This window comes from Melitaea cinxia, chromosome 5 (genome assembly GCF_905220565.1).
Source record: "Melitaea cinxia chromosome 5, ilMelCinx1.1, whole genome shotgun sequence".
NCBI lineage: Eukaryota > Metazoa > Arthropoda > Insecta > Lepidoptera > Nymphalidae > Melitaea > Melitaea cinxia.
Genome location: NC_059398.1, coordinates 17197242 through 17210639, shown reverse-complemented (window position 1 = coordinate 17210639; position 13398 = coordinate 17197242). Strand labels below are relative to the sequence as shown.

At 39.0% G+C, this 13398-nt stretch overlaps 2 protein-coding genes across 2 annotated transcripts in view; one reads left to right on the top strand and one right to left on the bottom strand.

Moving 5' to 3' along the window:
• Positions 1-5924, top strand: part of LOC123653898 (disintegrin and metalloproteinase domain-containing protein 11) — a 272141-nt gene extending 266217 nt beyond the window's left edge. The window contains exons 20-27 of the mRNA XM_045589876.1: positions 123-272; positions 1366-1440; positions 1838-1896; positions 2171-2379; positions 3433-3797; positions 4987-5103; positions 5200-5277; positions 5750-5924. Of these exons, the coding sequence (XP_045445832.1) occupies positions 123-272; positions 1366-1440; positions 1838-1896; positions 2171-2379; positions 3433-3797; positions 4987-5103; positions 5200-5277; positions 5750-5924 (1228 nt within the window). The remainder of the gene's footprint in view (positions 1-122; positions 273-1365; positions 1441-1837; positions 1897-2170; positions 2380-3432; positions 3798-4986; positions 5104-5199; positions 5278-5749) is intronic.
• A 5667-nt stretch (positions 5925-11591) lies between these two features.
• On the bottom strand, positions 11592-13040 carry LOC123653371 (dynein axonemal assembly factor 3 homolog). The gene has a single exon (XM_045589365.1). It carries the CDS (start codon positions 13038-13040, stop codon positions 11658-11660), a length of 1383 nt encoding a protein of 460 aa, XP_045445321.1. The 3' UTR covers positions 11592-11657.
• Between the last annotated feature and the right edge of the window lie 358 nt (positions 13041-13398).

Sequence of the window (13398 nt, the reverse complement as noted above, 5' to 3'; positions counted from 1 at the left end):
AACATCGATAAGCAAAATTGATTCCTGAGGTGTTCTCGATTCCGTTGCAATATCGTATGACATAATTTTTTAAACGTAATCGATTGATCTGAGTGTGCGTTTCCACGCCACGCCTGCATCAGGAAAAAGAGTACCCTACCGAAATACGACCCTCCGTACGTCAAGAAACCGATCGCCAAAAGCTTCGCAGCAGGCTCGACAACATCTAACAATTCCCAAGAGGACATATCTATCGATGGAGGCAAGATGCATGCCTTCAATAACACGTTTAGGTAAGTATTCACTATTTAGGTAAAACCTCTCCGTTAGCTCCATAACTCTCCATTTTGGTAAAATCTCTCCTTGTATGGTGTAAATCGAATCAGTTTGACGTGACTGTACTGATTGTAAATTCCGAATGTACATGTATTACATAAATTATTATTTAAAAGTTTATAATTTGTTTTCAATCGTTCCTTTATTGCCTTGAACTACTTGATCTGTATTTCATCTATATTTTGTGTATTAAATATAATTTAGGTCCCATTAAGTTATTATAAAGTATGAGTTTAACGTGCTCTAGTTATGAGTTGTTCTACTGATAATACACAATACATATTTTACAGTATTGCCATCCACTCTTTAATAGTTAAAAATTAAAAAAAAATGTTGAAACTAATTGAAATCATTTTTATCATTCTTAAAGTACAATCGAAACTACAGTATCATGAAACATTTAACAAAATTACGCGACTCTAGAGCACGTTTCATCCTTGTTTATTTTTCGAAATTAAACTTTTCTTTCCTCTTCCTATCGGAACTGGTGTAACAGAAACCTCCTCAGGTACGTCTAAGCTTGAAAACTCACCGCTCATAATGTTTTATCTCACACGATTTTCGCTTTTATGGCATACGGCTTTGGTACGACAATGCTTCGAAGCAATTTTGACATATCTGCGTTGCCGTGGTGTTACAGTGTGACCGAGCACAATCACACTTGCGTTAATATACACGCTTCTTAAATATAATTTGTTTCTAGATATCATTTGAATTTAAATAGTGAAAGTGGTAAATATGCACATAGATATACAACAGGCACATAGCAGCAATAGATAGATAATTGTAGACAATAGAAATGGATCTACAAAAGTATTAATTAAACTGGATTCAAAAGTATAAAATCGTTCAAAACCGATTTAAATCACATAAAAATAGGTTATGAATCTGATTCATAATACATTCATTTGGAAATTGTAAGTTTAAAGGTAATTACGAATATAATCAGTATAACAACGGAGATCGTAAGAAACGATTCGATGAAATAACGGGCTGGAATTATAAAAATTCGAAAATGGAACAAAATTTAAAAGACTCCAAATTTCTCAGCCGCGGAGACTCCCAGCGCGTGATCTTCAGACACGGGAATCACATGTCGGGAGCTGGCAACACTAGCAGATATCCGTGAGTTGCCAATCACAAAAAGACAAAATTTGTACTAACTTCATGGGGTCTATCTGTCTAGGCTGATTATTTATTGTAATTATTCTTATTTTATGTATTGTATTTAAATAAGCGTAGTTTCTTTTAACCCTTAGCTTACTGTCTTTAGTTGCTTGTTTTCTAGTTAGTCCTTGTGTGAAAATAATATATAAATACTGTTATATTGGCCTAAAACCTTATTAATTTGTCTTACTTAAATTTAAACCATGAAAATCATTATGTTTTTCATGCCTTAAGATGTTTTATTTAACAATATTGGTTGAATCATACCGGATCCATCGGCATGCGCAAACATTTTTGCTATAATATTTTTATTTTCCAATTAGAATTATTTATTAAATTTGTATATTTCTTTCAGAGATCATAAGCAAATGAAACGTGTACATTCCGGTAGTGAGGATGAACCGACGCATTCAGGTGAGTTTGAAGTAGCAAATAGGTTTTATATCTTAATTAGACTTTTTTTTATGACATTCTTATTCCACATTTCCACTTATATACCACTGACAAATATTCTACATATAACACCAGTAACGGAGACAATTAAATTGTAACCTATCACAGAGTAAGACTACGTAAGTCACAATCTACATTTTGTTTGAATAATTGTAAATGTAATTCATTTTATTTTGATTTTGCGCTCTATATATTCGAGATAATATTAAAATTGTTACTTAATTAAAATTTTCAGGTGAAGAAGACATAGCTTTCATTGACGTAGCTCCTAACTCGATGGCGAAACTGCCAGAGAAGGGTATTCTCAAGAAGCACGGATATGGCGCAGTGGATGGCAAGGATAAGTGGGCTGAGGATTCTCAGTCTGAACAATTGGAGGCGGGATCACAATCCGATGGGCAGGAGCCATCAGGGGCAGTTGCGGATATGGAATACAAGTTTAAGGTAAAGTGGCTCAAGCGATGTTAATGGCAGTATTATTGGGCTAAGATCTAGACTAGGTAAAACCGAATTAGAAAAACCAAATTATGGGGTTTTTGGGTGTGGAGGGTGGAGGGTGTAGGAGAATCTATACAAGGTAACACTATCACACCTCAAAACCCCATGGTTATGGAGATATTCATGGTTAAAGTTTTGAGGTTAGAAGAAGAATTTAAAGCTATTATAATACCTTTGAGCTCGTACTGTTTGCATTGTGTGACAAATCGACACTTTTAAACAAAATAACGCGTCAGACATAATATTCTAATAAAATTAGTAACATTGTGTGCTAGAATATAGGTTTAGAAATTCGAAAAATACCCAAAACCGAATCGGAGCACCCCACTGTCCACGTGGTCTTGGTCTGTCCTACCCCTAGAGTGTTTTTTTTGTGCCGCGGAGGCGCGGAGGGCTCGCTCATGCTCCGTTCCGCTGAGGCGGCGCCGAAGGCGACCAACCTCAGCCGCTCCTCTACGCATTCGTTCGCGCGCTTTTGCACGGCGGGCGAGGGCTGCACTTCCCGCAGCGCCAGAGCCAAGCGTTCCTCTAACTTTCGAAATTCTTCTTCTAACCTCAAAACTTTAACCATGGATATCTCCATAACCATGGGGTTCTGAGGTGTGACAGTGGTACCAGGAGTAGCGTTCCCCACCCTCTCCCCCCTTCCCCCCACGGTCCCGAAATTCGGTTTTACCTAATCTAAAGCTTTACCATTCATTCAAAATATTTCTTGGAGCCTGTTTTTCGATTTTTAATAGTATTTTTTATTGTACCATCAAATTTCGCTCTGTCTGCTAGATATTTCTATTAGCAGAAAAACTGCACTTTTTACCGTTAGCCCTTGGATCCCACATTCCTGGTGATAGACCATCTATCTCATCTGATATATACTTAATCGGCAACTGTTCACCAGTTACAGACCTTTAAGAAATTAACTATAGAAATTATCTTTAAAAAGGTATGTACATTCATTGGATTAAATTTAAAAATGTATTAAGTGAAGTATCCTCATTACAGGATCTGAATGGCTACCATGAAAACATAATTGTCGCATTGAAGACAGCCGCTGCCCAGCGAGCGAGTGCCGGAGCTGCCGTAGGTTCTGGAGACCTTCGAGCTCTGCAAGAATACGAATACAAACGAGAAAGGGCACCCAGCGCTGAGAAAATCCATGAAGCTGAACTGAGAAGGCAACGAGGTGAAGATGAGGAAGACGAGGCACCTCCCTGCGGTCCGATAAGAATCAGGAACTTGGAAGATCTAATCAGGCAGCTCGAACACCACTCCAGTAGACACATGAGTCCATCTGGTTCGGAAGATATAAGAATGTCGGAAACGGAAGCCGATAGGCATTATCGAATTGAAGGAGAAGTAGTGCCATCGTAAGTAGAATTTATTTGCCCTACTTCCTTTTAAAAAAATCATAATGCGATATTGATTGTAAGTGCTATGAGATACTGTTGTTATATTTATTAGTTTATTATATTATATTATTCAAATGTATATTATATATATGTATTGCTTGTAAGTATTAATGTGTAGATATTTGTATGTAAGTTTATTACAATGTAACTGCACCACCTACCCGATCTTCAAATAAATAGTATTCAATCCTAGTTCGGGTTGTCTGGAAGAAATGGCTAACTAGCCATAAGACCGCCTCTTGTACTACACATTCTAAGTTGTCTGTATTATTATTATTTTATATTTGCATATTGTGATGTACAATAAAGAGCAAATAAATAAATAAATAAAATAATTACTTCTCGTAGGAATATTATAATTAATAAGTTTTTGATCTCCATTTATGTCCAGTTGCTACATTCAGAAAACGATTCGTCTTGCTAACGAACGGTTAAATTTTAACACGATACGTTCCAAATTTAACGGTACGTAACCAAAACTTATCATTTTCTGAATACTTTAATCAATCTTCAATCAGTGATTGCATTTAAAAATTTATTAGTCTATGTCAATATACTTTATTTAAGTAGGCTTCAGAGGTACTTTTGAATCGTCATTTTACAAACTATATTTATCTTACAAGTGACTCTACCACCGATTCGGACAGTTGATTCTGCAGAAATGAAACAGCAAGAAACTATGCAGTTACTCTTTTTTTTTTTGCTGTGTGGTTACGGCAATGAAGAATATAGCCACCCCCTCTCTTTCCATGGGTGTCGTAAGAGGCGACTAAGGGATAACACAGTTCCACAACCACCTTGGGACTTAAAAAGGCGATCGATGGCGGGATAACCATCCAACTGCTGGCTTTTTAAATGCACAGACCGAGGACGGGAGGCAGCGTCTCGATGCGACAAAGTCAGCCCTGCGGTCACCAACCCGCCTGCCCAGCGTAGTGACTATGGGTAACACACATGAGTTCACACCATTTTTGGCGTGAACTTGTGGAGGCCTATGTCCAGCAATGAACTGTGATAGGCTGAAATAATGATGATGATGATGACTCTTTTTATAAACACTGTGTTTTTATTAGATATATAAAAAAATTTTATGTATAAAATCAATAATGTTTTGCATGAAATGAAGTATTATGTTACATGTCCACAGTCGTTGCCGTGGTCGCGTCGGTCCCGGCGAGGAGGAGTCCCGCTTTGGCTACCCGCGGTTCCGTGGTAGCGCGCGCCACCACCCTGCCATGTTCGCAGCCCCCACAGCCGTGTCGCCCGCCCTACTAGCCCATGCGCCCCACAGCTCGCACGTGGTGCACCCGGGACACGGGGCGCACGGGACGCACCCGGGACACGTCGCGCACGGGACGCACCGTGTCCCGCCGGACGACGACGCGCTGTACGAGACCGCGGACGCGGAGAGACTGCGCGACGCCCCGGACAGCGAGAGGTGAGACTTTACTGTGGAATAGGTTTTTTTACACAGTTTTACAAATACTAACAAATTGACACAGTTTTAGACTTATTTTTTTGGACACTTTAAATTACCAATATACGAGTACATGATAACGAAATTAAATTTTTATTTCTATTTTGATACAATTTTTATTTCCAGCATCACACATAACTCAGCCCAAGTCAAGGGTGGGCTCCGAGGGTCTTAATTAATATGTATATCATGCAATTGGTATTGGTAATAGTAAATTTCATTTCACGATTCGAAAATACACATTTTTAGTATCTCAGCCGCAATTCATATAAAATTCATTTAAATCTGACAAATTCCAAAATTCGAAATTAGAAACGACTGGCTCATTTCCCTGGTGCTCCAGCGTCAGCAGACATGAGCCAGTCGGGAGACTCGGGAGCCCGCCGTGCCGACGCGCCTAGACTCTCCGTTTCTCTTCTCTATCATTTTCTAGTGATGAATTTATTCAAGCTCAACAGCAGTTAGCCCGGTGGGCGAGTGAAGAGGCGGTGCCGGTGGAGCGCGACTACTTCCCCTCGCCGACCTCCCCGCCCTCGCCGCGCTCCCCGCGCTCGCCCGCCAGCTCCGGCAGCGAGCGCCCGGCCGCCTTCCCCGAGTACACGCACTGACCCCTCGCCCGCCGCCGCTAGCCCTAGGACGTGCGCAGTGGACATGTGAATACGTAATCGTTAGACGTCAAATGTAAATAATCGAAATAATTGCACAGTTACTTTAACGATATGACTGAAAATATTTAGATAATTAAGCGTTAAAACGTCGATCGGACGCCGCGCCGCCGCCGGGCCGCGTTGTTTTAAATATTTATATTCGTTTTAAATCGATACGCTTTATAACTCTTATCTCGGTTCCGGCCCGGCGGCGGGTCGGCCGCGCATCGGGACGCGCCGCGGGACGAGCTCACCCTCGGGACGCGACCGCCGAGTGACTTACACTTAGATAGGCGTTTAATAAATTCTGGTGACGTAGTATCCGTCGAAGCTTTAATCGAGCCGACTCGCCGCCGCTCGCGAGCGAGCTCGAGGCGTGCGGTCTGTGAACTCGTCGCATGCGCCCGGAGGCCGGTAGGAAGGCGGGCGTCGCAACCGTCCCCGGAGAGTAACGATCTCGTCGCACCGAATCACCTCTCCGAAACGCCCAACTTCACAGACACACGTTCGATTAGACGAAACGACGAGCACCAACTCCGCGTGAAGCGAGTGTGCGAAGTTCGACAAGCGGTTTCTTAATCGAGTTTCGCCGATGAACTTTCGATAAGACGTTACGCTCGGAGGTCTCGAACCGTAATCTAACGATGTTTTTGTATTTAGATACATAAAATACACATATTCTAAAATAGTTATCTACATTGATGTGAATATAAGTTATTTCGGATTCTATCAGAATATATATGTATATGGTATGTATAATTATCTAAACGAATTTAAGCTGATGTGGAGACGAGTGTTGACGGGCGCTGCGCTCGACGGAGCGCGACGCGACGACTTAGTACGATATAGCTTAGACATTAGGTATAATATGATATAACTTGTATGTTATCGGTTAAGCCTGGTCGCGGGAGATGTAACCATAGTTAGCGAAAAAATTACGTCATCATATGATATTCGTGCATCGCGCGACGTCGAGGCAGCGTCCGAGTATGTTACAGATTTCGTTTATTTTATTGTGACAATTTAGGAAGTTATTGTTTCATTCGGGTTTACGCTAGGCTAGGTGGCAACGCCACGATTATAGTAGTAACTTAAAGTTAAAATATTGAATAGAAACAAGTAATTCATCTAGCTCACGTTGATCGACATGGGCGCAGCGGGCTTTGCGAGCGATCGTGTCACGGGACGCCGGTTCGGCGAACACCGACTTTAACTCATTCGACGACAAAAGCCGGACTTAGCCGATGTCGATCGCCAATGCACATGTTTGGCCGTACGGCCCCGTTTATAATAATTAATCTCTTAGATAAACGTTATATTATATCGAATAAGGTAATCTAGGTAACTAATTACGCGTACAGGGTAGTCACTTAAATGTACTCTGTACTGGGTGCGACACTCGCGACCGGTGCGAAGGCGACCGCCAAAAAAAGATATTAGTTGATATAACCAGTAGGCTGTAACATTTATGTATCAATTTGTAGTATTAATTGTTCAATACTAGCATAGGTCATAGCGATAAGTACGTTTAATGATTTTATCGCACAATAAAACAACATTGCTTCGTAAATAACGTAGATGAATCGATGTAAATAGTGTCTGTACATCATCGCACCTGGTAATGATAGATCACAATAGACACTAACTGTAATATGTGATACGTTAAGGACGAAATTTTTACTGCCATCTCTTAGTCGATCGACGTACGATCGGGTACGGTAGAATATAAGCGTGTTTCGTTTGCATTCGCTATGAAATGCAGTATGTGTGAGCGAGAAAGTGCATGCTCGTGTTGCTGTGTGGGCAGTGTCCATTGCACTATAATTACGCGTTTTTAAGACAGTGAAAGAGCTAGGGATGTACAATATCAATTCTTATTCATGATGTCGATTATCGATTTTTGATATTCGAGATATAAATGTCACTACATTTTGATCTGTAATTTTCGTCACTCAGCAAACGTTTTTAAAGCTAAAATATGCACGTAAGCTAGATTCTAGTAACTAAAATTTACATTTCAAACAGTATTAAGGATACCACAGGATTAATCTTATTTCTTGCAACGTAGTATCTCAATTTTGTAGGTAATATATTAAAAAATTTATCAATAAACATTTTAGCTCTAAAATTACTTTTAATACTATACATTAATTGTTTTTTACGTCGCTACAAAGATATATTTACACTTTCTCAGCTATTTCTAAACTGAAGAAAATATTTGAAAGTGAGCTTAAGAATACATAGTGAGATTTACGATAATTTTCTTCAAACATCGACATATCGATATGTTATAACATCCGCTATCGATGTTGAAACATCGGTTTTTCCCTTGAATATCGACATTTGAACAGTATCGGTAAATATTGATCATCCCTAGCGAAGAAGTCGTTTATATTTAGTGAAATAGTTATAACCGGTGACTAAACAAATTGTGCGTTGTCGGTGCGAGTGATGTGTAAAATCGCGTATATTATCGGTATTTTATCGACAATCTATCGACAGTCGTCTCTTTCGCGCACATGCGAGTGTCAAGCCCAGGAGGCGTCGCGCGCGAGCGCGTTTTATACCCAAAAGCGATATACGGACTGTCCGTCCTAGTATACGAATAGTTTAGCAGTATTAAGCATGTGTGTACATGCGTGCGATGTGTAACCCTTACTCGTAATACGTAGGACACGCAGTCCGTACATAGCTAAACACTTCTGCGCGGGAAATATCCCTAATACCCCGAATATGGCAACTTTGAGTTAATTTTGAATCTGAGTGTTGCAAGTTGATAGTTATCGTTCATACAATGGTGTCAATTCTGGTTTTATACAACGTCCGGATTTAATTAAAAATACCAATTTTAATAATATAACTAAAAAGTTCTTATGATGAATTTGTTATATCAGAATTTACACCAATGTTGTACATGACACAAGCAAATGATTTGATTACTTAAAATTGTCAAATATTAAGTGCTTTATTATTATTTTATACGTTTTTAGTTTTGAAGAGCAAGTTTCCCGCGCATGCGTGTTACGCGCAGGCCTAATTCGTCAATTGACGGCGCCGTTAACGGCCATTGCTCACGGTAGTGCTCTGGCGTTCAGCAGATTTCATCATTTTTTATCTATGGTATATATTAGTTTGTTTTATCTATTAATAAAGTGCCAAAGGTTTATATTTTTAATTTTTAGAAAATACTGCCTTATATAATATAATATAAATGTAAAATAATTTTAATCTAATCATACTTAGGCAAATTATTTTAAATTTTCCTATTAAAGTAGTTTAATTATATGGTTTCAAATGTAAAAAATAGACAATCATAATTATATATGTATATCATAGAAGTTCCTATTTTAATTAAACTATATTTTGATTGTTATTTTATCATTACATTTTCTATTTTATATTTATAAATTAATTCTCTGTACATTTTAGAAAAAAAAATTCTATGTTACAGCTGGCATAGATTAAATATACATTCCAGTGATCAGATCATAAAAAATAAGTACCTATATATGTGTAAATGCCACAAATAGTGAAGTATAAGTTTATTTATTATTTTAGATAAAAAATGATGAATTATCAACACTATCACTACCGACCTACTGATTATTATATTGTTAACCTTAAGTGATATTACGTGAATACACGAATTTTAACGAAAAAAAAAAAAAAACAAACGTTGAAACGTTGTAATTTTCAGTTCGGTTTTGTCCTTGTAAATATATTTGCTATATTATTTACTAAATGAATGTAACATATTATTAATGAATGAAAATAGATGAACACAAATTTTCTTGGCAGTTTTATTGACTTCCCCGTTATTATCAACACCTTAAAAAATGAATTAGAAGATTATGCTCTCAAAAATAAACAATTTTGGGTTTGGGGTTTTTTTCATCATCATCATCATCATCATTTCAGCCTATCGCAGTTCACTACTGGACATAGGCCTCCACAAATTCGCGCCAAAAATGGCGTGAATTCATGGGTGTTGCCCATAGTCACCACGCTAGGCAGGCGGGTTGGTGACCGCAGGGCTAGCTTTGTCGCACCGAAGACGCTGCTGCCCGTCTTCGGCCTGTGTATTAAGCCAGCAATTAGATGCTTATCCCGCAATCGGTCGGCTTTTTAAGTTCCAAGGTGGTAATGGAACTGTGTTATCCCTTAGTCGCCTCTTACGACACCCACGGGAAGAGAGGGGGTGGCTATATTCTTCATTGCCGTAACCACACAGCAAATGGCAGCAAATAATGCACACAGGGATGTTTGTTGTTACGAAACTCATAAACAGGTTTTCATCATTACAGCCTATACAGTCCACTGCTGGACATAGGCCTCCACAAGTACACGCCAAAAATAACGTGAAGTCATGTGTTTTGCCCATAGTCACCACGCTGGGCAGGCGGGTTGGTGACCGCAGTACGGGCTTTGTCGCACCGAAGACGCTGCTGCCCGTCTTCGGCCTGTGTATTTCAAAGCCAGCAGTTGGATGGTTATCCCGCCATCGGTCGGCTTCTTAAGTTCCAAGGTGGTTGTGGAACCTTGTTATCCCTTAGTCGCCTCTTACGACACCCACGGGAAGAGAGAGGGTGGCTAGATTCTTTAGTGCTGTAGCCACACAGCACAGGTTTTATTTGTATGATATTAAAAAAAAAATTGTTCCAAATTTACTCTTTTTCTAATAGTTCTGTTTCGATAACAACCGTTGTTAACTATTTTTACTGATTTATGAAAATTTAAATTTCCCATAATATACTTTGCTAGACTTGTTGTGTTAACTATTGAAAAGAGAAAATATTCAATAATTACCGTTTTTTTTTTGCTTGTTTTATTACAAGCTTCTGCGACAGTCAGAATCTGTTCTTTTCTGAGACTCTTTCATATTATTCTCGCACTTTCATACTATGTCTTTTTTTTCTTTATATATCACTAGGTCGGCAAACAAGCATACGGCTCACCTGATGGTAAGAGATTACCATTGCTTATAGACGCCTGCAACACCAGAAGCATCGCAAGCACGTTGCCGACCCAATCCCCAATCCCCCCAAGGAGCTCTGGTCACCTTACTCACTAACAGGAACACAATACTGCTTGAAAACAGTATTATTTATCTGTGATCTTCTGTAAGGTCGAGGTACTATAACCCAGTCGGGCTGCTCCATATTTTGAGCAGGACATTCCTGCTGTGCCCTACCTTAGTTGTGTCTTGCTCGCATTCACCCATTCTCTCTAGGGGTAGGATTCCCCTCCTACCCAAGTGGGTATTGTTATTTATGGGAAATTATTTTGACAGGGGCGACAGTTTGAAAATAATAAAGTTACTTTTAAATATTCTTCTGTTCATTGAAAAAACTTAACGGTTAATTTATTTGTTTGCTTGTAATTGCTAAACTCCAAAAATCTTTATATATTTAAAGTATTCTCTACCAATAAAATGCTACGTTATGACATATGTAGGCGATATAGACTATATTTTAATTAGATAATACGGAACTTTTAATCATTTAGTAGATGCGGACAAAGTCGCGGTGGAAAGGAAATTATAAAATTAATATGGTCTTAAAATTTAACTTAAATTATGTATTACAATAATCGCAACAGAAGCTACTTATAATATTTAATTAGTATAGTTTAATACATTATTTTAAAAAATTAAGACATAAATTATATCGTTAAGACATTGAGAATTATAATTATTCAAAACGCCAAATCTGAACTTTCACTTTTCCTTTTTATCACAAATCTTGCAAAATCATCATTTTCAGGATTGAAGGATCCAACCTTCTCACATTGCGCTGTAGTAGCTGCTTGTTGGATCTGATCCCCATATGCCTTCACATCATCCCTCTTTAACTCCACGAAATACTTCCGAGACTCCATAATAATTATAGCATCTTCCCGCGCCATCGACCAGACGCTCGGCTTCACTCGCGGCAGCACGTTGTGACCAACAAATATGCCATGGAACAAACCTTGAAAGTGAGGCTTATGGGGGTAGTGATCAAGTGCAGACAGTGAAAGAAAGTGCACCTTGCCATAATCCACATCAATATAAGTATCTCTGTCTTCCCGTAAAACTATGGGTGCCTCAGAACAGCTTTGAGATATCTTCGCATCGAATTGGCTTAGAACGGTCATACCTAAGTTCTGTTGGCTGTCTATATTTAATGCTTTAGCATCAAAAGGAGCACGGTTTTCAAGTTCATATAATAATCTCATCACATTTCTCTCGGATATATCAGTAGCTCGCTTATAATTCACCCCATGGGAGGACTTTAACATATCCTTATCTTCGCAGTTAAGTCCGTACGCTATATAAGGCGAAGTTACCATATCTCCAAGGTATCCTCGATGGAGGTACCTATCCCCACATTTGTAGACACCAGCAGCTAATGACACGTTTGGTCGACACACTTCAGTCTCGAGCCACGTAAAAGCAACACCATGTTCTCTAAAATGCTTGTATTCTTGGAAACAAATTTGACTTGCTACATCTTTCATGCGCATGTGGTAATCCCAATCGTAAATTCCCATTCTGTTATCATATCTGACTCCCAGACTTTGTCTCAGACGATGTTCCCATAATTCGTTTGCATTAAATTGATTAGTGTTTCCAGTTGTCCAGAAATTGAAGAGATTCTCCATGTAGTCTCTCTCGCGGTATTTTGTTTGATCGATGGATATGCAAGGTAGAAGACAACCCATGTATTCGGTATTGGTTATCATGCCAACTAACTGACGAGCTTTTGCTATTAAATACCTTGAGGTGGGTGGACGGAGAAGCATGTTTCCATATACCTCGAGAAACCGTCTGGTTTTATCCAAGAGACCGCAGCGCGTGGTTTTCTCTAAAGCTAGGGACAGTAAGAGGATTTGTCGGGCTATAAGTTCTGGACAACCATCGACCACAAAAAGATTCATGTACCGTCTCGATTCACGATACGCCTGAGCTAATGTCTTGATCAGGTGTCTTGCATCTGAACCTCCGATGACGAGAAAATTTAGCTCGTAAGCACTTTCGTTACCATGTTTTAAATATTCCTTTTGTAAATCAAGAGCTGGACTTATACCCCAGAACATTTTGTTATAATCTCGGTCGTCAACGATCAAATGCCTGAACTGTCAATATGAGGACGTAAACAGCGAATAAATGAAGCATGTTTAGGGCGTTACTATAGCAACCGTCTATAATTGTCGATATATAAAGGTATCTCTTTTACACGCTTTGTTGTATTAATTAAATATAGGTCGGATAGTTCCAGATAACCGGTCAAGTGGCAATAATCAACAGATTAAATAAGGTTTTAATAAATTGCATAGAAACTTATTAGGACTACAGGGTTTACGCAGAAATTTGTACTTGTCGGTTTCGAAATATTTACAAAATGTAAAAAACTTTCGTGCTGTGATTCAAACTTTAGGAGTTTAGCAGTTTATT